The following is a 24,440-nucleotide window of genomic DNA, read 5'->3' as shown; positions in this document are numbered from 1 at the left end:
GTAGAGTAAGGGGAACACTCATGCGTTGCTGGTGGGACTGCAAACCTGTACAGCCACCGTGGAAGTCAGCCTGCCGGTTCCTCAGGAAGCTGGAAACAGATCTATTCCAAGATCCAGCAATATCACTGAAGATACCATATGCACTGGTTACAGAACTTGGAGAGATCAGGTTGGTACTAACCCAGAAAGCTTTCTCCCTGGTGGCTAGTTTCATAATACTGGAAGATGCTGTGTGGGCTGCTTAATTGGGGGGAGTCATCAACAACCTTACCCGGCTGTGAACTTTGTAAACCTCAATAAAAACTAGCGTAAGCAAGATAGGCCTACAGGTGTGAAGATGGTGTTGGTGCTCTGGGGGAACCAACCACTCTCTGGCTGGATTTAATTCCACTAACACATGCCTGGTGTAAAACCTTAGCAAGAATCCATGCCTGAGGGCTGGGGATTTAGCTCAGTGGTAGAGCGCTTACCTTGGAAGCGCAAGGCCCTGGGTTCGGTCCCCAGCTCCGAAAAAAAAGAACCAAAAAAAAAAAAAAAAAAAATCCATGCCTGAACTGAACCACTACTCTACTCTGCTAAACGGACCTGGTTCAGAGCTGCCCTCTCTCTAGAGACATGGTCAGTTGTTAATGAGAAACTCCCAACGAGTCAACGTACAGAGAGGAGAGGTCAGTGGAATACTCAGCCACAGATGGTCAGTACACATCACACCCTTCCCCAAAGCTTAGGAACCACTTTGGAAGAGTGGTCAGGAAGACTGCAAGACCAAAACAATGTCTTCTGCACATGACGGATTGCCACACTCACGAACTCGCAGTAGCCGTGGTTGCCTGCATAAGAGCTACCCAGCTCAGTCCACATTCTTGCCTGGAGTGTGTATATTTGTGTGTGTGGCGGGGGAGTGTCATGGGCCTCTAACCCTAACCGACAAGTCATAGACAGTAAGTAACAGTGATGGGTTCTGGAGGATGGAAAGTCCGTTTTCTTTAAGGATGCTGTTCCTGGTAAACTACACTCCAGTGGATGCCTCAAACCTGGACACAAGTTAGAGATGATAGGTTGTTTAAAAAGAAGTTTGGAGAGTAGGAGTGTGGGCGGATCTGGGGGTAGTCAAAAGGAGGAGTGGGGCTGGAGATGATCAAAACTGGGTGATATTCTCAAAGAATTAATAAAATATTTAGAAAGAAAATAGACTGTGGGTTGAGGATAAATCTCAGTGACGAGTGCTTTCCTACAGCATGTGAGAGGCTGTCAGTCCTCTCCCAAGTCCCACTAATAAAATAAACAATATATAAGCCCAAGTTCAGTGGGCTTTGTCAACACATCTGGCAGACGTACCCAAAAGAGACTCACAGAATGGCTTACGAGATCCTGTAGTCAAGGACTCTGTAAACTTAATGTGTAGCTGATCACAGAACTCACTTCTCACACTGCACTTACAGAGCAAGTGTGACCAATGCATTGTAGAAAATGCTGTTAGTTCTGAGGCCTGCAAACATTTAATGATATTTTAGTCAGATCGGCACAGATAAGCTTTACTTTAAACACATGCATCTGTGTATCGAATAAATTAGATAAATTAGCAGTTCTATGCTTTGAGGGAAAAAAAAAACATGGGTTTGGGAATTAAGCTGCCTTTAAAGTGTGACTTACCATCATTCACTAGATATTTAATCTTGGACTAATTACTTAAATGAGTATTAAATTATGCATAATATGCTTAAAACACTTGTAGTCATTTGATGCTTATGTAGATGCATAATAAATATTAGATATGAGGAGAAGGGGAAAGAGAACAGCATGCCCCTTATATACTTCTCATTGCAGAGGACCGGGTTCCTCTTCCAGAACACACGGGGTGGCTCCAGGAGATTCCGAGCCTGCTTCTAGCCTCTGTGGGCACCAAGCAGGCACATGGTGCATGGACATACATGCAGGCAAATACTCACATTTGGAAGATGAATAAATCTAATGAGCTTGTTTTAAGAGCACTTCAGCTCTAAACGCTGTACCACTCTGAGAATACAACTTTCTACCACTGTTTCCAAGGACGGATTAGTGGAGTCCAGCTAAGAGGTTTACTGTTGACATAACAAGAAGGACTTAGCCATGTGATGGCACTCAATGATATTGAATAATATTGATTAATATTCACTGAAGAGAGGAGGAAGGGGTGAGAGAACGGCATGCCTGTTCCTGCAGTGAAAACTAGGACAGTCTTAGGATGGCACAAAACCTATCAAGTTTGCCGCCCCTAACTGGCAAGCGTGGTGCTAGTTTGGTGTACCTTACTAGCAATCGTTGGTGTAGTTTGGTGCCTCTTACTAGTTAGCAACTGTGTGACTAGCAACTGGGTGCATCTTATGGGTCACAGAGCCCAACAGTGTATCAAGGACTTCGGAAGACAGTAGAGTTCAGATTTGATATGGCACCCGGGGAAACCCATCAAGAAATTCATCTTCTGACTGACAGGACACAGCAATGTTTATGGAAGACTAGCATCTTAGCAACAATGTGTGTTGAGCAGGCAGTAACTCAGGGTGGTTACTTCAATACTCAAAAGGATGTTCCCAGTACACGCCACTGTATACACAAATGAACAAGCAAGCCTTGTGAGGGGCAACGACCGGGACTGGTAATGTTCAAGTCAGGGAGAAGGACCAGGTAGAAGCTGACAGTTCCATGGCCTTAAGAATGGGTGACAACAGACAGCTGGGAGGGAGATCATAAGGAAACTTGCCCTCGACAGTCTATAGGTAGACAAAAATTACAATGTTCAGTAGAAATTTTAGATCAAATATGAGACTTCTGCAGAAAATGTCATTGTATAACTCTTTATGTGAATATAGAAAGTTAAATCTTTAGGAAAAAAACATTATATGGAAAAATGTATGGTATGCCAAGGTAGAAATACTTTTTAAATCATGTCAACTAGGCTTTACTGAAGTCCATCTTAATACCCACCACGTCCAAAAACAGTCGAGATGGACTGAATTATCTTGTTCAGCATATTTCATGGGAAATCCCTGAGACTATTCCACATGATTCTTTAATGTACATATTATAAGTATTTAATATAAGGATTATAATTTTCATTATAGGCGAGGAAAGTATGAGGCATAGTTCTCGGGCATCAGCAGAGCAGCGGGTCTTAGTGACTGGAATGAACTCGGGCAATGATCAAACCCGGCTGACTCTGCTTCTTCCAAGATAACCAACAGAAGCAAATGTGAGAACAGCAGGCAGGGTGAGGGAGCTGGAGAGGTGGCTCAGTGGTTAAGAGCATGCAGTACTCTTGCAGAGGACCTGAGCTTGGTTCCCATGGCCCATGTCAGACAGATAATTGACACGTACGTAACTCCAGCTACAGGGAAAGAAATCCCATGCCTATGGCCTCTGCTGGCAGCTGCACTCACATGCACACACCACATACATCCACTCATAATTAAAATGATTAAAAAAAATAAGCTAGGTGGATTAGCACACACCGAGCACTGAGGGGGGCGGGGGGGCAGAGGCTGGATCTCTGAGTTTGAAGCCAGCCTGGTCTACAGGACATCTAGGGAAGAAGAAAAACCCACCAGGTAAGCTGAAATACTGTATTTTGTCACATTAGCCTTAAAAAGTTAAGGTGTGGCTGTCAGACCAACATGTAACAAAAACTGAGAAACAGCTCTTTCCCAAAGTGTTCTATGCAGTGAGACCAGGGAAGGTAATTCCCACTCTGAGTTACACCTCGAGTTTGAAGGAACAAATGGAAGGCGCAGGAGGCCACGCCTGTGACTCTCTAAGAGTGAGGTCATCAAGAGACGGCACCTTCAAGTCTTACCGTTGATAACTGGCGTGTAAACAACAATCCCAACCAAGTTTGGGTCAGATACGGTTGTGTCCAGAATAAGGCCCCCGATGCTGAAAGGGAGAAAACCACAATCAGGGAAGAGAAGTGGCAAATGATCTCAGCGGGTCTCCACCTTGTACGCTTCAACGTTTGGGCAATGTCAAAATCAGGCAAAAAACAAAGGACTATTCAAAGTAGGAAGCAATGTTAACGGGAAAAGTCGGGAATCGAGCACGGCCATTGGGACGGGGGAGGTGTTCAGCAGGTGACGAACTGGCTACACAAGCACAGAGCCGGGAGCTAAGAGCCCAGCACCCACATAAAACTCCAGGGGTGAGAAGGGGGACCTGCAGTGTGGAGGGCACGGAAGGATCTCAGGGGCTCCCTAGCCAATCAGTGATCTCCAGGCTCAGGGAGAGCCCGTCTCAAACACTGAGTTAGAAGAAATGAAGATGAGGCACAACAGAAGAGAGTACTTGGTGTTGACCTCTGACCTCCACAGGTGCATTCCTGGGCACACAGGAGCATACGCACAGAAAATACACACTAAATAAATAAATAAGGAAAGCTGCAACCATCAGTTATGTGTGCGGGTATCGTAGTTTTTGTTTATTGTGTGGGTTTGTTTATTTCCTTCCTTTTTCCCCCCTTGGGGAAGAGGGTCTTATTATACAGCCTAATATGGCTTGGACTTACAGCAATCCTCCTGCCTCAGCCTCCCAAGTACTGGGATTATAGGTATGTGTTACAATTCCCAGATTATACATATGTTAATGACACTAAACTATCTAGAAGAATCTTCAGGGCACCCTTACCTATTTCTGGGGCTTAGAACAATGGGACTAATGAGCCCTTCATAGCCTTCTACACAGTGTTCTTTTGTTTTGTTTTGTTTGAGACAGGGTCTCACTATATAGCCTTGGCTGGCCTGGAGTTTGCTAGTAGACCAGGTTAGCCCGAACCTCCTAGAGATTCACCGTCTCAGCCTTACAGAGGCTCACACTGTCATCCATGACTCTTCAACTCTAAAGCTAACTGCATTTTCATTTTTGAACTCACCAGGCATTAAAGGGCAGATTCTATTGTACTAAAACTAGACTGATCATTACCATTTAATCACAGAGAGCTGAGCTAGGGGGATCTGGCAAACACGAGGGTTGTTTTAATATAACGTGGTGGCAAGCCGTTCACTTTCAGTATGACAACGGAACTTGGAGGCTTGGTTACGATTCTGAAGGTTGTATTCACTGGTTACCTTCAGTCTGTGGTTTATTCACTGTAAGGCAATGCCATAGGAACCGGCTGCCCAAATATCCCAAAAAAAATGCATCTACTTACAAGCAAAATGAGCCGGATGCTGGCCCGGAATGGACTAGACAGTCAAAAGAGCGGAAGCTCTGACGCCATCAGACAGTAGCCCCACCCCATTCCCAGACCCTCTGTGCACTGTCGCTTCTGTGTCTAAGTAGCATGCCTACATGCTATTTCTTAATGCTAGTGCTGGACCTCTATCTAGTGACTTCCTCACGGCAGATGAGCATGCTCCTCACAGCTTCCACAAGTCCCTTCTCTCTGTATCCTGTCAATCATGGTGAAGCCTTCTTGATACACCAAACCCACAAGTAATCATTGATCGATTCAATTTCCATGGTTTGTTTTAAATTCTTAGAGATGCTGTTTCTTCTGCTCTCTGTCCCCTACACTCCGTGTATCTGGCCTTGAGAACAGAGGCCCAGCCATCACCCCCTCTCCTCTTCATGCTGGACTTTGGCCTTTGTATTACCCAAATCAAATCCTGCCTCAGACTCTTAGCTTACCACACCTAACAGGACATGCCTCTCTTTCCCAGACTGTGCTTCAATCAAGTGTGGACTGAACATGTTTCCACAGAAACAGGAGCACAACGGTGTCATTCTGGGAAGCTAATATTCCATTTTGCAACTGTATTAGGCATCATCTAACTGATGCTTTATTTCCAGTCCAAGAAGCTTGTTTAGTAAGTACGTACATAACGTAGACATGGTCGCTCTCCCCTCCCCATCCCGCATCCCCTCCCCCCACTCCAACACTCACCTGCTTATAACCATGGCTGTTATGACTGGCTCCCAGCCCGAGTGGAGCACTGTCCTGGTAGCTGGGTGCTTGGCAGCTATGATAATCCAGATGGGAGTCAGAGCCAAGAAAAAGGCACACACTAATGGAGAAATGTAATAATATGTCTCTAGAAGAAAGAAAGAGAAACATTTCAACCCCTCCTTTCCAACGGTAAATCTAAACGATCAAAAGAAACACTTTAGCGGATTTATTATCAAATACAGTAAGTGTCTTACCTCTTTTACATACTTAAAATTTAGATCTATAATGAAACTCAATGCAGGGTTCAGTGGTCCATTCCCTTAACCCAGCCCTCGGGAGGCTGGAGCTGGGAAACACAAGGCCAGCCTGCACTACAGCATACTCTAGGCTAGCCTGTGCTTTCACAGTAAGATGTTCTTTTAAAATATTAAATAATGGAACTGAAAGAAAAATACATTAATCCCACAAATATGGGATAACAATGCACCCTATGCAAGAGTAAACAAAGGCCATCAGAATGGACAAGAGAGAGCAGCCACCCTGACAGTGGCTGAGACCTTGCTGTGCTTCTCTGTGCACATGTCTGGGTCATTCTCCCCACCCCCACCCCACCCTCACCCCACGACTCTGTTTCCACCTTCTGACAACAGGCTTGGCTGCAGGACACTTCACAGAAAAGATTTGTGATACCATTTCTCTCTCTCTCTCTCTCTCTCTCTCTCTCTCTCTCTCTCTCTTTGATTTTGAGACAGGGTTTTTCTATGTAGCCCTGGCTGTCCTGGAACTCACTGTCCTCCACTCAGAGAGATCCCCCTGCCTCTGCCTCCCAAGTGCTGGGATTAAAGGCAAGCATCACCACCGCCCAGCTGCATCCATTCCATTTCTAAACAAACTTTTACATGAGCTCTAAGAAATGCTGTGTGTGTGTGTGTGTGTGTGTGTGTGTGTGTGTGTGTGTGTGTGTGTGTTGTGTAAACTATCTTCTAACACCAGACAGAAGACACTACAAGATCAAAGACAAGGGGAGAAACGAACCCTCAGGTTGTCCTGCTTCTTACTCAGAAGAGTGAGGCTCAGAGAGTGAGGCTGGGGTAACACACAGAGCAGAAGAGGAAACCAGCAGAGGAGCACGAGAGCAAATGACAATGACCTGTGCATAGGGTGAACGTCACAGAAACAGAAGGAAGGGGAAAGCCCAACAGCCTTCCAGAGCCTGCAGACACTGGGATCATTAAGAAACCAACATGCAGAGGAGAAGCCCCTTTGACCTCTGAGAGCAGTCAACGGAGACCTGGGAAAGGTTAGTCCAAGGAGGAGAAATGCTCTGGCTTTAGGACAAGGTCTAGCCTAGACTTCCCCAACATAACCTTGAACCAGGCCTCACAGAGCTCAAGCTAAGCCACAACCAACATGGCACAGGAATGAAGTCCAATGCTGGGTGTGGAAACAGAACTGGACATTGCACTGCACTGTGCCCTCGGAGCCTGGCAGCCAACCAAACTTTAAGCTTGGAATATTTGACTGCAAGATCATCTCTGAGATGTTTTACTTTAGCTCACTTTTCTCACAATTTTTTTTCAAGCACCTAAAGTAATTTTTACATGTCTAGCAATTTAAATGTATAAATAACGTGACTTGCTTGGTCAAGTGGTACACACATGATCACAAGTTCAAGGCCGGTCTAGGGCACAAAAAGACAGCATACACACAAAACAAAACAAAACAAAACAAAACAAAACAAAACAAAACCCTGTAAAGTAGGGCTGTCGAGAAGGCTCAGAGTGGAGAACTTCTGGGCAAGCCTGACACTGGTATTTGAACCCCTGAATCAACCTGGTGGGAGAAAATGGACTCCTGAAAGCCACTGGCTTCCACATGAACACTGCAGCGTGCACACTCGAGCGCACACACACACACACACACACACACACACTCCTTTCCACAGACACATAAACAGCTACACACACATGTTCCTGCCCCCACAGACACACACACACAGATATAGACAGATGGACAGATACACACGCACATACACAAAGTGTAATTTTTTTCACAAAGAAAACAAAAGGGCCGGAGAGATGGCCCAGTGGTTAAGAGCACCGGCTGCTCCTCCAGAGAACCCAGGTTTGATCCCGGGAGCTGCCATCAGATCACAACCATCTAAAACTCCAGTTCTAGAGGACTGGGCTCCATCTTCTGGCACTCCACACAGGTGGTTCCCAGACATACACACAGGCCTACTATAATAACATTTCTTAAAATATAAAAGATGAGGAATTTTAAAATAAGCATGTAATGTATACAACTTCAGTTGTTACTCCATTACTCCTTGGGTTTCTTGTTTGTTCAGATGGTTGTGAGCCACCATGTAGTTGCTGGGAATTCAACTCTGGAAAGACCTCTGGAAGTTGGTTCTCTCCTCCCACTCTAGGATCAACTCCAAGTCACTGGCTGAGCAGCAGGGCCTTGCCTGCTGGGCCACCTCACTGGTCCTCTCCACTGCTTTTTTAAAGATGAGAAACATGAACTTACTGTAAACCAATTGGAAACATTCCAACCTCCCAAAGCACCTAAAGATGCCAACAATTCCACAGCACCAAGGAGAGGCTGAAGGAGAGACTGAGGGAGAGGCTGAAGGAGAGGCTGAAGGAGAGGCTGAGGGAGAGGCTGAGGGAGAGACTGAGGGAGAGGCTGATGGAGAGGCTGATGGAGAGGCTGAAGGAGGGGCTGAAGGAGGAGCTGAAGGAGAGGCTGATGGAGAGGCTGAAGGAGAGGCTGATGGAGAGGCTGAAGGAGAGGCTGAGGGAGAGGCTGATGGAGAGGCTGAGGGCGAGGCTGAAGGAGAGGCTGAAGGAGAGGCTGATGGAGAGGCTGAAGGAGAGGCTGATGGAGGGGCTGAAGGAGGGGCTGAAGGAGGGGCTGAAGGAGAGGCTGAAGGAGAGGCTGAAGGAGGGGCTGAAGGAGAGGCTGAAGGAGGGGCTGAAGGAGGGGCTGAAGGAGGGGCTGATGGAGAGGCTGATGGAGAGGCTGATGGAGGGGCTGAAGGAGGGGCTGAAGGAGGGGCTGATGGAGGGGCTGAAGGAGGGGCTGAAGGAGGGGCTGAAGGAGGGGCTGAAGGAGAGGCTGAAGGAGAGGCTGAAGGAGGGGCTGAAGGAGGGGCTGAAGGAGGGGCTGATGGAGAGGCTGAAGGAGAGGCTGAAGGAGGGGCTGAAGGAGGGGCTGATGGAGAGGCTGAAGGAGAGGCTGATGGAGAGGCTGAAGGAGGGGCTGAAGGAGGGGCTGAAGGAGGGGCTGAAGGAGGGGCTGAAGGAGGGGCTGAAGGAGGGGCTGAAGGAGAGGCTGAAGGAGGGGCTGAAGGAGGGGCTGAAGGAGGGGCTGAAGGAGAGGCTGAAGGAGGGGCTGAAGGAGGGGCTGAAGGAGGGGCTGAGAGCCTCCACTGAGCATGAAAGAAAGGAGCGCTCCTGAGGGGAGTGCACCTCAGCATGGTCAGGTCCAGAGGAAGCTTGCTGCAGGCTTTAACCTAAATATCAGGAGGGATTAGGGAGCTGAGACCCTTTCCCCCCAACACTCACTGCTGCCCTGTTCTCAAAGAGGAGGAAAAAATTAAAAATAATGAGTACCCATGTGGATCTGCAAAATATTAAACCAAGTTACCACATAAGCCAAAATGCTGCGTCTACAAGTCTCCCAAGAGAGCTGAAAACAGGCATTTTCCCATAATCTCGCGACTGCTCACCGCAGTGGTAAAGCACAAGTGCAGACGTGGGACGACCTAAGCATTTGCCGAGTGGTTAGTGAAGAAAGGACAGTATAGCCGTCCAAGAGACTGCCACTCCGACATGTCATCTCTCTACCCTGGGATATTCTTCAGCAGTGAACACCATGCTAAGTGGAAGCCGCCAGGCATCAAAAGCCTCACATTATGATCCCATTTGCATGAAGTGTCCAAAAGAAGCAAATCCAACCAGACAGAGATTAGCCGTTGCCGGGAGCCAGGGAAGGGCAGCATGCGGACCTGGGGGCGTACATCAGGCTCCTCTGTCGGTGGTGAGACTTCCTGGAATTGGAACTCGTGAAGACTGAGCTGTCCACACAGGAGGCAGAGCCCTGTAGCGGGTGCTACCTGACTTTTACAGGCTTGGTAGTAAAGGAAGGCAGGCGGAAACGGAGAAATACGGGATGCAGTGTCAATGCTGGGTGGGGCTGAGAGCCCTTTCTGTTTGTAGCTCTTCTGAGAGTGCACAGGTATCACCAAGTCAGTTTCTTAAGCATTAAAAAAAGTGGGAAACTCACTGCGAAATCAAAACTTCCAAATGACTTACTAGAGCTGTGATCTATTTCAATCTGGCGTTTAATGGAGATCATAAAATTAAAGAATTACTTTTAGAAAACCATTAATGGCACAATTAGCAGAAGAAAATGGTCAATTAAAAGCCAAACACAAGCATATGCATCATATTAAAGTGTAAGATAATGCCCCTTTTCTAAATGAAACTCGTTTAGTGAATCCTGGCTAGAATAGCATTTGGTATGAAAACATCAACACATCTTGAGTACTGTGGTAAGTTGTATACTGACCCGCAGAGATCCCCTCAAACCATTAATGTTAGCAGATATGATAAAGTCAAGGTTTTGTCCTGAGAAAGTTGTGTGGGTGATTTGTGTGATCACTGGCATCCTTGTAAGAGAGCGCCAGGGCAAGATGCAGCTACAGAGGAAAGAGTGGTGTGGACGGAAGGCGATTCTACAAGGAACAAGAACTAGCGGCTGCCAGGCGGGAAGAAAGGGCATGAAACAGGTTCTCCCTGGGCTTCTGGAGGCACCAGCACTACACCTTGGCATCTGTCCTACCTGACTCCTTTTGGATGTCTGACCTCTAAAACTAAGAAAAGACACTGTCTCAAGCCACCAAGTTTTTGCCAATGTGACAAATTGTTCCACACCTGAAAACCAGAAAGCACGGGACATTGGAGTTTTCGTACCCACCATAGCTCACATGTGCAGCTTTTATCCTGTGCTGAAATAAACTACAGAGGAGTCAAGCCAAAGTCGTGCAAACCACTGGTTCCACTAAACTGGCAAACACAGCCACACCTGTGAGGTCCCGGCTTCTACACTTTGTGACTGGCATTCACCATCGTCTAAAGTCCTCTAACCATGGAGTAACACATTTCACATGCCACTGTTCCTGTGTGACCAACACAGTAGCACACACTGTACACTTTTCCTCCAAAACCCAGTAATAACCACCACACTTTCTTGAGAACCAATGTTCTAAAAATCACTCCCAGGCGACACGCTGCTTTAAAGAAATCACTCGGGGACGTTGGCAGTCAGGTAAGTGTGGATTCTTCATGCCAACATTAGTCATTAGTCAACATCCAGTCAAGTCAGTGAGACTCTGGAGCACACATGACAGCCAGGGGGCGCCTCGCCGTTCTTGAGAGACTGAAATAGCTGGAGTCAATGCTGTAACAGAACTTTAGCCGGTCACCTTCCTGAGGTAACCTGGAGAATGAAGACTAACCCGACTTTGCTTCTGAGATCTTACCTAAAAAGAGAAACGCTGGCAGGTTTTTTTCAAGACAATACGTATTCGCTCTATTTTGATAAGAAGACTTTGTTTTCTGTCTTGGTCAACCTCCTTTCAAATAAACTTCTGCAGTAACCAGGGATGTCTTAAAGATAAAGGATCTGGGGGCTGGGGATTTAGCTCAGTGGTAGAGCGCTTGCCTAGGAAGCGCAAGGCCCTGGGTTCGGTCCCCAGCTCCGAAAAAAAAGAACCAAAAAAAAAAAAAAAAAAAAAAAGATAAAGGATCTGTTACTGTCAACCGAAGCCTCGAAAATCAGTCTGTACACAGCTCAATAATAAAGCCTGGCACTGGAAGTCCTTACCTAAAATACGGGGACATTCCCAACCCTCCATTTTCTTCTATATCTAGCCTATATATATCATATAGGGTATATACCATATAACGTATGTACCACGTGGATGGCCAAGGTGTGTAAAAGCTACAACAGCTAGAGCAATGCTGGTAGGTGACATTACAGAAATGGCTTAATAACTATGTCTCAGAATTCAACCTAAGCCCATCGTACACAGAAGCAAGAGATAAATGGACCACACAGCAAGGACATGGGTGACTAAAAATGACTGGTGCCCTCAGAGAGCGCATAGGTACTGCGGTCCCCAGCAGATCATCAGAACAAGTTCTCACTCCTGTCTCAGCTCGCCCAGGGACAAGAACACCAACTGCTCTGCTCACCTTTCGGTAAACAGGACTATGAAGTCTGCACACCCAAATGGTGGCAGCCTGCGTGTTCTGCATCTAGAACAACCCAGGAGGCAGAGCCATCCCACCGCCCTGACATAACCCACTATTAAAAAGAGACATGGGCCCTGTGAGAAACCGGAAATTAAATCTTTGGTTTTTGTTTTGTTCTGTTTTGAAGACAGGATCTCCCCGTGTATTTCCGGCTGGCCTAGAATTCACTCTGTAGACCAGGCTGGCCTTGGACTCACAGAGATCCACCTGCCTCTGCTTCAGTGCTGGAGTTAGACGCACACCGCCACGCCCAGAATGACATCAGACCGTCTTCAGATGATCTGGGGCTTGCTTAGGGTAGGATGTCTACTCCACCCAGGACTGAAAATGCTGTCATGGCCTAAACCTCTGGAATAAAACCTTTTCCTGAGTCTTTCAGCCCCAAGAGCGTCCTGAAGACAAAGTTGTTTACACCAGGGAACTGAGGGAAGACACAAACATTCTCTTCAGATGAGAGAAACACAACCTCTCACTCACGAAGGCATGCTCCACTTAGGGATCTGTCGACAGCCGGATCCGGCTCCATCTTCGATTGCAGCGCTGTCTTTCCCTTGCTGTTGGTTTAACACCCACTCAGTCACTATGACCGACCGTTTCCACTGGACCCATTCCACCACTGGATCCCCTCTGGGGCGGCTCTCTCATATTCTACTGGGCTATTTGATATCATTTCTGGTTCAGTCTTTTTTTGCAGCCCAAGAGGTCTTACTCTTAAGCCTAGAAGGTGTGGCAATGCAATATTATCAAAATAACTTAACGTTCTGAGAGACCGGATTTTTTGCTGGATCTTACAGCCAGAGTGTTAATAATACACTCTGAGGTCACTTGAGACTTAAGGGTGCTGCCCTACTGTGTGCTCAGCCTGTTTAACCTGCCTTTCTCAGAAACAATGCATCAACTTTACTTGCCTTGGATTTTCCATGTAGTCGACCAAGCTAACGCATAACTGTAACGTTAAATTATGCATTCTTCCATGCCTGACTAAAAACTAGTCCATTGTGTTATGATACAATATGGTTACTGCTGAAAACAATATGGTTATTGTTATCTGGGTCAGGTGAACTCAGTTACTTCCATTCCTTGTAAAGCCTATGACAGATTTCTATAAAGTGCCCTTCATTCCTTTCCCATTGGACACCTTTCTGTGCACAGTCCCTTTTTTGCCGTGGCCTTATGTCATCTTGGCACACAGACTAGACCCATCTGGAAGGAGAGGACCTCGATTGAGGGACTGCCTCTGGAAGGCTGGGTTGTAGGCAAGCCTGTAAGGCATTTTCTTAATGATTGATGGGGAAGGGCCCTGCCCATTGTGGGCGGTGGGTGGTCCTGGGTTCTATAAGAAAGCAGGCTGAGCAAGCCATGAGGAGCAAGCCAGTAAGCAGCCTCCCTCCATGGCCTCTGCATCAGCTCCTGCCTCCAGGTTCCTGCCCTGTGTGAGTTCCTGTCCTGACTTCCTTTGGTGATGAACAGCAATGTGAAAGTGTAAGCTTATTTGTAAACCCTTTCCTCCCCAACTTGCTTTTTGATCATGGTGTTTTGTCACAGCAATGGAAATCCTAAGACAGGGCACATACAGGGACAGACATACTCAGAAACAGACAGATTCCTAAGACAGACTTCCAGCAGGAACATCCCCGGACTCATACAACAAGGACAGAAGAGACAGGGAGAGTGAAGTAGAGAATTTAATCCAGCCCGTCTTCCTCCCTTCCTTCTTTCCTTCCTCCCTCCCTCCCTCCCTCCCTCCCTCCCTTCCTTCCTTCCTTCCTTCTTTCCTTCCTTCCTTTTCCTTCCTTCCTCCTTCCTTCCTTCCTTCCTTTTTTCTTTCGTTTTTTTGAGACAAGGTTTCTCTGTGTAGTCCTGCTGTCCTGGAACTCACTCTGTAGAACAGACTGGCCTTGAACTCAGAGATCCACCTGCCTCTACCTCCTGAGTGCTGGGATTAAGGCATGTGCCATCAGTGCCCAGCTGATTTTTCCTTAATGAGACACCGATGCATTGCTGGTGTCCTAGAGTTTATGATTTGTGTGTTTGAACCAATCACAAGAAATTAACTGAGTCATCTTACAGAAAAACTGAACACCACCATCCTGAAATATACCTGCCCTGTCCCTGAAATACACCCACCCTGCCCCTGATAGGCCTTCTCAGTAGGAGGGAGAACATCTGCTAGCCCTAAAGAGGAGCGGGTAAGCTGGGGTGATGGTTCACGGGTAAGCTCACCGAAGCATAATGACCTGAGTTCACCCCTAGCGTCCACAGGATAGAAGAGCTGAGGCCCACAGCTGTGCACTGGCCCCCAAAAGCATGCCATGGAACACAGCACCCACTTTCCCTACACCACCCACAAACAGAAGGAAGGGGCAGAGTTCCCTAAACACATCTGAAGTTGGGGCAATGATGCCCTCAGTCCTCTTTAACTCGATGTCAAAATTTGCCTCAAGTTTCAATGACTTACCATCAGAGTTCTCGGGTGCGAGATAATTTTTTAAAGTCCTATTTTGGTGATGATTTTAGGGTCAAATAATTCCATGATTACTGTTTCTGTGGGGTAAGATTCTGGGTCTTTACTGTAGTGCCATATTGGATTTGGGCCTGGCTGCTTTGTAACTTCATGGCCACAGTTAAGAAGTCATGGGATTGTTGGACAGAGGCCTCTCCCATGTATTTACAGCACAGGAAGAAAAGACCAAGTAGTAAACACCCGGTGTCTCCACTGCATGACCTCTGCTGAGCCCGGCTGATGCATGTGGAACCGACACACCTGGGCCACACCTGGGTGGTGGTCAATTTCTGCCTTTTGCTTCCTCAGCCTTTATCCTTGAGATTTAGGCTGGTCTTCTCGGATTTCTCCCTAATTAATTCAGATCTCGAAGTCGGTCTTTTGTTACCGAAGGTAAGTCATGAGCCAGGGTTTCCCACTGTGCTTCCCAGATATTTTCTACCTGGAGAACTTGGGTATATAAGTGGTGAATAAAGCTACAGGAGACTCTCACTCTTCTTCCTCACTCTCACTCTTCCTTTCTCTCTCTCTCTCTCTCTCTCTCTCTCTCTCTCTCTCTCTCTCTCTCTTCCTCTCTTCCTCTCCTGGCTTGACATGATAACCTGTGTGTGTGTGTGTGTGTGTGTTTCTTTCATCCTGTAGGCTTTCGCCCGATTCTCGGTACTGTGTCGGTGCTGGCGCCGACACTTTACATCCTGGCTTTACATCCTAGAGTCCCTTCTAGGTGAGGCTCCTCTCATCCCTGTGATGGGACCATCTCGGGCCTCCCCTAGACCAGACATATTATAACATTTAGCCCCTGGTTCTCCATCCTTTAGATGTGCAGAGGTTACAAAAACAGAGTTCAGCCTCAGAAACACTTAAGATTAAGAAACTAGGGTCCCAGAAGGAGAAAATGAGGCAGAATAGCAGAGTAGAGAAAATCATGAGGGAGTGGAAGGGAAAGGAAGCTCTTACCCCTGAGTCTGGTCATGATTTGTCCAGCTCAGAGTCAGGAATTCCAGCACAATAAACACTCTGCTGTGAAGACTGTCTGCACAGAGACAGGATTCCCTTTTTACAGGGATGCTGCAAACATGAATGACTGACGAAACAGCAGTGAGCCATGCTAAGGCCAAAGTGTCTTTTACGACCTGGGGCTTGAAGCCCACTCCTTTCCCAGATGTAGACTGAGAACCTCACACACACCATCATCGATGTCCTTCATTAGAACTTACCCATCCACTCCCACGCACCTCAGGGATGCACCTCACTGTGGGGTCCTAGACTGAAAGAAATGGAGTTCCTCAGAAACCCTTTAAACTCTAGAAGTCAAACCCCTACATGAGGCCACTGCTAAAGACACTTGAGCACAACTCTTGGAGCAGCCCACACCTACATCTTAGGTAGATTGTCCTCGTCCTCCATGCTTTCTCTCCCGATGCAGAGCATAAATCTCTGTGGAAACGTTCCCTTGATACGCTCCCACTCTGCGCTGGAAAGAAATCCGGAAACGAGAAAATGAAACAAGCAGCACCCGCTTGTTATCCCAGTTGCTCACTGGGTGATGGACTCTACTAGCTTCCAAGATTACGGTGCATGTATCCAGTGCCCTATGAACGGATACAAACAAGCCTTTGCACTTCCCCAGCAAGCCACACAGAAGCACCCCAGAGCTCACACTACGACGGCTCCTCTTCTCTCTCTCTCCACCTGAACTAGACCTTAAATCCGGTTCTGGCCATTTCTACTTTTCTGGAATGATCCTACTCTACTGAGCTCTTTCCTGAGGCAAGACACCGGACACAATTCCTCTAATCCCGCGTCCTCCTGCAAAGGGTGTTTTGCTACAACCAATCATATTACTGGACAAGTCACCCTGCCAAAATCCTTAGAGGGCCACTGGAATAAGTCCTAATCCTATGAACTAAATCGTTTCCAAGAGGAACAATGTACTTTGCAAAACGGTGCTTATTCAACATCTAATATGTATACGGCGCCAAAGAGGCTACAAAGAAATTAAAATGAAAAAGTTTAAAAGCCCGCAGTATTGTCAAGAGGTTTGTGCTCTCAAAAACAGAGATGCAGCCATAGGCAGTACTCTAGCTACTGTCCAGCCCACTGACTTCCTGCAGTGAGCTAAATCTGTTTAAAAAGGAGGGGGAGAGTACTGTATTTAGACAAAATAATCACTATAATCCCTGACCAAACCCACAGAAAGTCATGACCGGAGCCTCAGCAGAGTGCCGTAGCAAAGCGGACATGCTCCGATGGACACCTAAGTCGGCTGGCAGACTCTCACTGTGAAACAAGGGTGGCCTGCAGCCTGGATGGGAACTCAAGAGCTCTTGCCTCAGCTTTCTCAAGGTTAGGACTACAGGTGCACAACGCCATCTCAGCTCAGGCACTGTCTTTATTGGTATAAAGAAATGAATCGAGTTTTGTGTTCTGGTTCATGTTCTGAACTCTTTCCCCTTTTGTCATTTCTAAAACTAACTGGTGAAATCTTGAGGATTTTTGTTGTTTTTTTAACGGACACAGGAGCATGTCACCTGCAGACAGTGATAACTAACTCCTCTCTGTTCGGATGCCTTTCATACCGTTTTCCTAATTGTTCTTGTTCGTACTCCCAGCATGATGCTGAGCGGATGCGGAAGGAGTGGGTGCTATCCCTCAGCTCTGTCACCCAGGCGCTGCTCCGGCAGATGCTGGTTTAATTCTGCTCGCTCTTACTCTACTGAGAGTGCATCGTCTCTGCCCATCAGTGCTACTGGCCGATAGCTTCCTTGGGGTCCCTTGGCTAGGACACCAGGCTGAGAGGCCGACCTGGGCGCCTTCTCTCGGAATGCTTCACGGAAGCTTCTGTTGTCTGGGGTTTTTAACACGTTTATGTGTGTGCTTATCTGCATTGTTGAGGCAGGGTCTCACGCTGGAGCCCAGGCTGGCTTCACACGCCCGGTAATCCTCTTTTCTCTGTAATTACTACTCCAGTGCACTTGCTGCATGTCTAATCAGGTCTCGGTGGGTGCATGCTTACAGAAACGTGCCCCCTCCCGGAGGCGGAGATTTTGGCGTGTAATCCTTCATAGCGCCCTGTGACCCTCTCCGTTCTTCGGCACCCATTATGATGCCTTTGCTTTCTCTTCTGCTCCTACTCAGGGCCTTTTCTCTTGTTGGTCTAGCTTGGTCTTGTCAATGTTCTTCCCTTTAAGAAAAACCGAGCCATCATTTCTTGATTTGTTCTGCAGCTTTCTCAATGGGTTCCTTACTTCACTGCTCCTCTTAACCCTGGGCTGTTTGCTCTGTCAGCTCCCTGCTGTGTGGTACTCAGCTGCCAGCCATCTTCCTTTGTTAATACAGGCATTTATAGTCTCGAGAGTCCTCCTCCCTAGGCCTGTCTGTGCTCCATACGGTAGGTTATGGAGCCTGTCTCCAGGCTCCTCTGGCTTAAGATGTTTAGTTTCCATTTTGAATTCTCTGAATTTGCATATAGTCCTCTATCCTCCAGTCTCACACCATCACGGTGACACAAGGCAGGACATGATGTCTGCTTCCTAAATGTGCACTTATCTCGTGGCTTGACATGGGGTCTATTATAGAAAGTGCTCTACACCCACAAGAAGAATACACATCGTGTGGCTGTCGACCGGAACACTTTGCAGACTGTCAGGCTCCTGTGGACCAGTGTGCACGTCCAGTTCAGCGTTTCTTCACTGGACTTCCATCTAGATGACCTACCTACCACCCACTGTGGAAAGGGGGGTGCTGGAACCCCCACTGTTCTTGTGTCATTCCTCCTCTTCCCTCCCAACCCGTTAGTAGTTTTTACGTATTTCCCAGCACTGACATCCGGCACATACAGATTTACAACTGCTGCGTCCTCTTCGTGAATTGATCCTGTGAAACTTTTCCTGTGTCCAGTTGGTCGAGCAGTGTGGTTAGAGCCTCTGAGCTATGTAGTCTCTATAGCCAAAACTTCCAACTTCCAAAAGGAGCCTCCTTTCCTCTCTAAACACTGCTCAGTGTATCCAGAGTAGTTCAGAAATTAAACTTTGCTTCCAAGGACCAGGCTTCTCAGCAAGATGAATGGGATCTTAAAAATTAAATGTGCCTCCTTCTAATCTTTGTATTCAGAATGAAAACACTGAGCTTCTGAGGCCCCTAGTGCTCAGAGGGCAGCAATTTGACAACCCAAAGCACAAAGGGCGGTGCAGAACACCTTAAACTGCTCATTAATTGTGGGATTAACCCGTGGCCCATTTAAAAAGGAAATCCCTCGGGGCCGTCAATTACACAGATGAAATGAAAGGAATCTGGAACCCTGCAAACTGAATGAAGTTAAGCCAACTTTCAGAGAGGCAAACAAAGGCTTGGAATATCCTCCCTCAACAACATTTGATAGTTATTGTCTAAGATTACTGAACACTGAACTTGCTCTCACTCCTCACTCAACATGGCTGTGCAAGGCCTTGGGTTCAGTCCTCAACTCTGCAAAACGAACAGAGTGGTGTCGGGTGTGCTGGTTCACAGCCATGATCCCAGCACTCAGAAAGCTGAGGAGGAGGGACGAGACTGAGAGGCAGCCTCAGATACGCCGTGAAACCCGACCCAGGCCTGATCTCAATGTGGCACCACATAGCACTCAAAATATGGAAGCTTTAATTTAAACGAGACATTACAGTTTGGTTTTTGGACTCCAGGACAAGGGACTGAGGTGCATATTTTACATATCAAAGCAGACCTGGCCTCCAGGTTTTCCCAGCATCCTACCTAAGGTACCCCTGTCCCCAACACTGAACTTTCCAGCCCAGGGGCTAGGCTGCCCTTCCCCAAAGGCTCTTTCCAACATTTTGGGCTCCTCCTTTCCCTCTTCTTTCTCTTCCTCCTCCTCCCCCTCCTCCTCCTCCCCCTCCTCTCCTCTCTGCGTGGTTGGTGCCTTTTCTCTCTGTCCCCCAACCCATGGTGGCTTGGTCCTTAGGGACAGAGAGAAAAGAGCAGCTTCCCAATACACTTGCATTTAATAGAATCTAATTTAGCTTGAAATTGGCTCTTTTCACTGGCAGAGAACTAACCTATCCATTAGGATCATGGCGTTGATTTAATCTGTACGGGTGTTTGATCTGCAAGTCTCTATTCCACGTGCAGACCTGGTGCACCAGGAGGCCAGAAGAGGTCAGATCACCTATGATGGAATTATGGGGTTTGTGGGCTGCCATGTGGGTGCTGGGATTACGGGCTTGTAGTGATGCCCAGTTAATCTGTGGCAGGCAAGTATGTCTGGGAGAAGTGCTGGGAGAAACTCTTCACTTCGTCCTCTTGTATATTCCTTTCCACTTAGGCCCCCCTCAAAGCAGGAGAAACTTCTCTAGCTTCACAGTTAGTCAAAGGGGCACCGAACACCCAGTTTTGGCTCCTACAGCTTCCTTCTGATGACAGAGTCTCACATCCTGGTCCCAAACTCACAGTTCTCCTGCCTCAGCTACCCAAGTGCTCGGATTACGTGTGTGTGCCACCATGCCTGCCTAGACAACCTTCCTTCTCCAGTAGAAAAAAATAACCATTGGTAAATTAAAACACACAATCTCTCTCTCTCTCTCTCTCTCTCTCTCTCTCTCTCTCTCTCACACACACACACACACGCAGACACACACACGCACGCACACACGCATTCAAAATCTGTAACAAAACAATGGATGGTAACTCCTAACTGGCTAGCCAACTAGAAGAAAGCGCAGAAATTATGGAGTATGACAGGCTCGTGTTTAACTACAACGCCCGTAATGAATAAAGCTGGGTAGCGTATATAACGCCTGTGATCCTCTATTTTCTCAACTGAAGTTACAAAGGATACCTAGGTGTTGTAACCAAACACTTGGGAGGGGGATCTAAAGGTGAGCCTTGTCCACACAGCCAGTTTGAGGATAGCCCAGGGCTACAAGAAGAGGCTTCCTCAAGAAAGAGAAGCTGGGGATGGGGCAGAAAGGAAAAAGATTACAGAAGATAAACATTACCTCAGAGTTCTGGACTCAGTAAGGGGAAAAATATACATGAGAACCAGGCGCAGAATAAACATACAAGCTACAGTGTTCCAGTCAATGTATGAGAACCACAGCATGTAAATGTTGTGGTTTGCCCTGGACTTATCTGTATTTTGATGCTAATTCCACTGCCCCAAGGACAGCTGCCTAGTCACTACTCAGTAATCAGGTGACTTCACCAGAACCTTCTCCCCCTTGAATCTGTAAAGTACAGGTGAGGGGCAGGTACAGGATAGAAGGAGGCCTGTCATTGGAGCAGAAGGAAGGATGGGCGGGAGAGAAGGAAGGAAGAGGAGGAGACTAGAAGGGAAAGGAAGAGACAGGAGGAGGAGAGGGTGAGAAGCCATGGCAGGTGATGTTAAGATTCTGCTCTGTGTATTTACAGGTTGTTATTAATGTTCCTAAGGGATGGATGGTACCGGGCTTTGTATGTTTAAGTGGGCAATTATATCTTATCAATTGGATCTAAGATTATTGTGTTGTGTGTTCTTTTATGTGAGGGTTTGAGTGTAGGAAAGTGTGCAGCTGGGATGTGTTTCCGCCAAGATATCTAGCAGATATCTTGGGGCACTGAGGTGCCAGACCTAGCGGGGTAAAAGACAATTATACATGTTTTATTTTTTATATTATTACAACAACACGTAATTAACATACAAGTTACAGTGTTCCAGTCAATTTTACCCCTAGTTCTAACAGATGAAGGTCACCATGGATTCGTGACATTTTACGTTTCTCTTAGAGACTCTGAATAATGGATTGTTTAGTTTCAAGTTAACTTACCAAGACAGGAGTACAAACCCTGACTTATCCAAGCTAATATGGCCAGAGTTATCAGATCACCAAAACTAGCAGCAATGGGTGTGGCCACGTTGTCGGGGTTTATGCCTGTCTTCTTGGAGCCAACGATAACTCCAACCATTATTATTCCTAGGAGAAAGAACACTGGTTACTTTTGATGCTGACTTGGAAAGTCCATTCCCCAAATACTGAAATACACAGCATGGATGAACAGCACACCAGTCTCAGTTAAAATGCTCAAAAAACTGACTGAGCAAACAAAACATTTCACTATAACCACTTTGGCAAAATGCCCTTCTGCAAACTGTAAGAGATCACAAAACGTATTGGTTCAGTGTGGCATTGACTAAAACTAAAATTTCTAATTAAATGAAGTATATGCTTTAAATATATATATATATATATATATATATATACATATATATATATATATATATATATAAAACCAAAGATTTTAATTTTAACCCTTGAAGTGTGAAAATGTTAAAAAGAGAAGTCCTATTTCTGTGCATAGTATAAAAAAAAAAAACCAAATATGCCAAATATGGTAACTAAAAATGCTTCTTATTGTCCAAAGCGAAGTATAAGGAAGCAGGATATAATTACACTGTGAATTCTATGGTTCAGAACAGAGGATACAAGATACGCTTGGGAGATGATTTGTTCAGTGGTTAAGAGCACTTGTTCTTGCAGGGGACCCGAGTTCAATTCTCTGCATCCACCTGACACTCTGGTGCACAGACACACATACCAGCAGAATATACACTCATGTACAGCAAATAAAATAAAATAAAAACCAAGAGAGAGAGAGAGAGAGAGAGAAAAGAAGGGGAAGTGGCAGGAGGTGGAGAGATGGCTCAGCGGTTAAGAGCGCTGACTGCTCTTCCAGAGGTCCTGGGTTCAATTCCCAGCTACCACATGGTGATCCGCAGTGGCTGATGCCCTCTTCTGGTGGGTCTAAAGACAGCAACAGTGTCATACACATAAATCTTTAAAAAAAAAAAAAAAAAAGAAAGGGAAACTGGCAAGAATATGTTTCAAAAAAAACAGTAAAGTCTTTGGGGCTGGAGAGATGGTTCGGTCACTAAGTGCACTGGCTACTCTTGCCGAAGACCTGAGTTTGGTGACTTACAACCATATGTAACTCCAGTTTCTGGGGAAACACCTTCTTTTGGTTTCCAAGGGCACCAGGCAAGGACATATTTTACATACATGTAGGCAAAACATGCATACACATAAAATAAAAATAACTAAATCTTTTTAAAAGATTAAAAAAGAAGGGTGTGCTGGTATATGTCTTTGATCCAAGAATTTGGAAGGGAAAGGTAGAAGCCAGTGGTTATCTATGAGTTCAAGGCCAGCCTGGTCTACACGGTAAGTTCCGGGCTAGCTGAGGACATCTGACAAGACCCTATAACAAAAACAAACAAACAAAGAGTTTTGAGACAGGGTCTCACTGTCACTTCTGCATGTCCTGGGACTTGCTATGTTGACCGGGCTGGCCTTGAACTCACAAAGAACTACACACCTCTGCCTCTCTGTGCTGGGACTGAAGGTGTCAAATACCATATCCAGCTTACAAGAGACTCTGGCTCAAGTCCCCGTCTCTAAGCCAGCGACAGGAAATGTGGCTGAGTGCTTACACTGTCAGATCCTTATTTTCTTGACTCACACAAGTGGGAGAAGGGTAACGCTTACGTCTATAACCAAGAGTAAGAAAAGAGGAAAAGGAAAGAGTGTTATACAAAGAAATGGGAAGTGCGCAGCTCGCACACGGTACGTGTACGTCAGTCTGAAACGTAAGCGGTTGTGGGAAGGAATCAACAGCATCTCAGCACACCTTCGGAGTTCCCGTGGAGACAAACTCTTTACTGTGGTATGCCGGCTTCACAGACGGTAAGCCCGGGTTCTAGGGAACAGTGCTTAGACTCTTGCCAGAGGCCACACCGTGAATGATGCTGGGTGAGTGCCCAACACTGGAGCTCATGAAGCCAAACCTGCAAGCAGCAGACTCTATGTCTGCACCAAGCGATGCTCGAGTCTTATACTCCAGGAGGCTTTGCTCAGCAGAGCTGCTCTTCTCACAGTGCATTTGAAAGGGAGAGGAAATGTCTTCACAGCCATGGGAGAAGCCTTCCCTAGATCACACCCTTAGAGCCCTACATGGAGACTCTTCTCAGGCCTGCCACCCTGGCACTGCACACACAGCCCAGCGGACAGCTGCCATTTGACCGTACTGCTGAAGGAGGTGAAGCTTCCTCAACCTGTGAGGTGTAGTTTCCAGTACCTGCTTTACATGTATTAAAACGGCTAAAATACCAAGCCGCCATATAAAGTGATTGTCAAGCCAGATAAAGCGAGAAGCGTAGAAAGCCACTTAAAAATCTGAGCTTTGAAATTTGTAGATAGGGGCTGGAGAGATGGCTCAGTGGTTAAGAGCACTGACTGCTCCTCCAGAGGTCCTGGGTTCAAATCCCAGCAACCACACGGTGGCTCACAACCATCTGTAATGGGATCTGATGCCCTCTTCTGGTGTGTACAGTGTGTGTGTGTGTGTGTATGTGTGTGTGTGTGTGTGTATATGTATAATATACAAATAAATCTTTAAAAAAAAGAAAATTGCAGATATTTTACACTTGATATATTGAAATTTTTTAAGTAGCACTTTCTGAACAGTCAGAAAGAGGTATTATTATTATTATTGTTATTATTGTTATTGTTATTATTATTATTTTAATTCAGCAAGATCTATCTAGGCACAATGGGTCATGCCTTTGATCACAAACTACTTGGAGGCAGAGGTAGGGGGCATCGTGAGTTTGAAGCCATCCTGGCCTACATCGAGAGTTCCAGGACAACCAGGGCTACATAGAGAGATACTG

At 46.5% G+C, this 24,440-nt stretch overlaps 1 protein-coding gene across 3 annotated transcripts in view; it reads right to left on the bottom strand.

Annotated features, from left to right (window-relative positions):
* Nucleotides 1–24,440, bottom strand: part of Slc41a2 (solute carrier family 41 member 2) — a 107,580-nt gene that overhangs the window by 44,001 nt on the left and 39,139 nt on the right. For 2 of the 3 annotated variants that reach the window (NM_001401081.1, NM_001401082.1), the window contains 3 exon segments: nt 3,830–3,909; nt 5,912–6,059; nt 21,541–21,687. In NM_001401081.1, coding sequence (NP_001388010.1) covers nt 3,830–3,909; nt 5,912–6,059; nt 21,541–21,687 — 375 coding nt within the window. 3 annotated transcript variants of the gene reach the window in all.

Source organism: Rattus norvegicus, chromosome 7, assembly GCF_021556685.1.
Source record: "Rattus norvegicus strain SHRSP/BbbUtx chromosome 7, alternate assembly SHRSP_T2T, whole genome shotgun sequence".
Lineage (NCBI taxonomy): Eukaryota > Metazoa > Chordata > Mammalia > Rodentia > Muridae > Rattus > Rattus norvegicus.
Note: the sequence above shows the minus strand (reverse complement) of the source record. Positions and strands in the feature narration are given on the sequence as shown.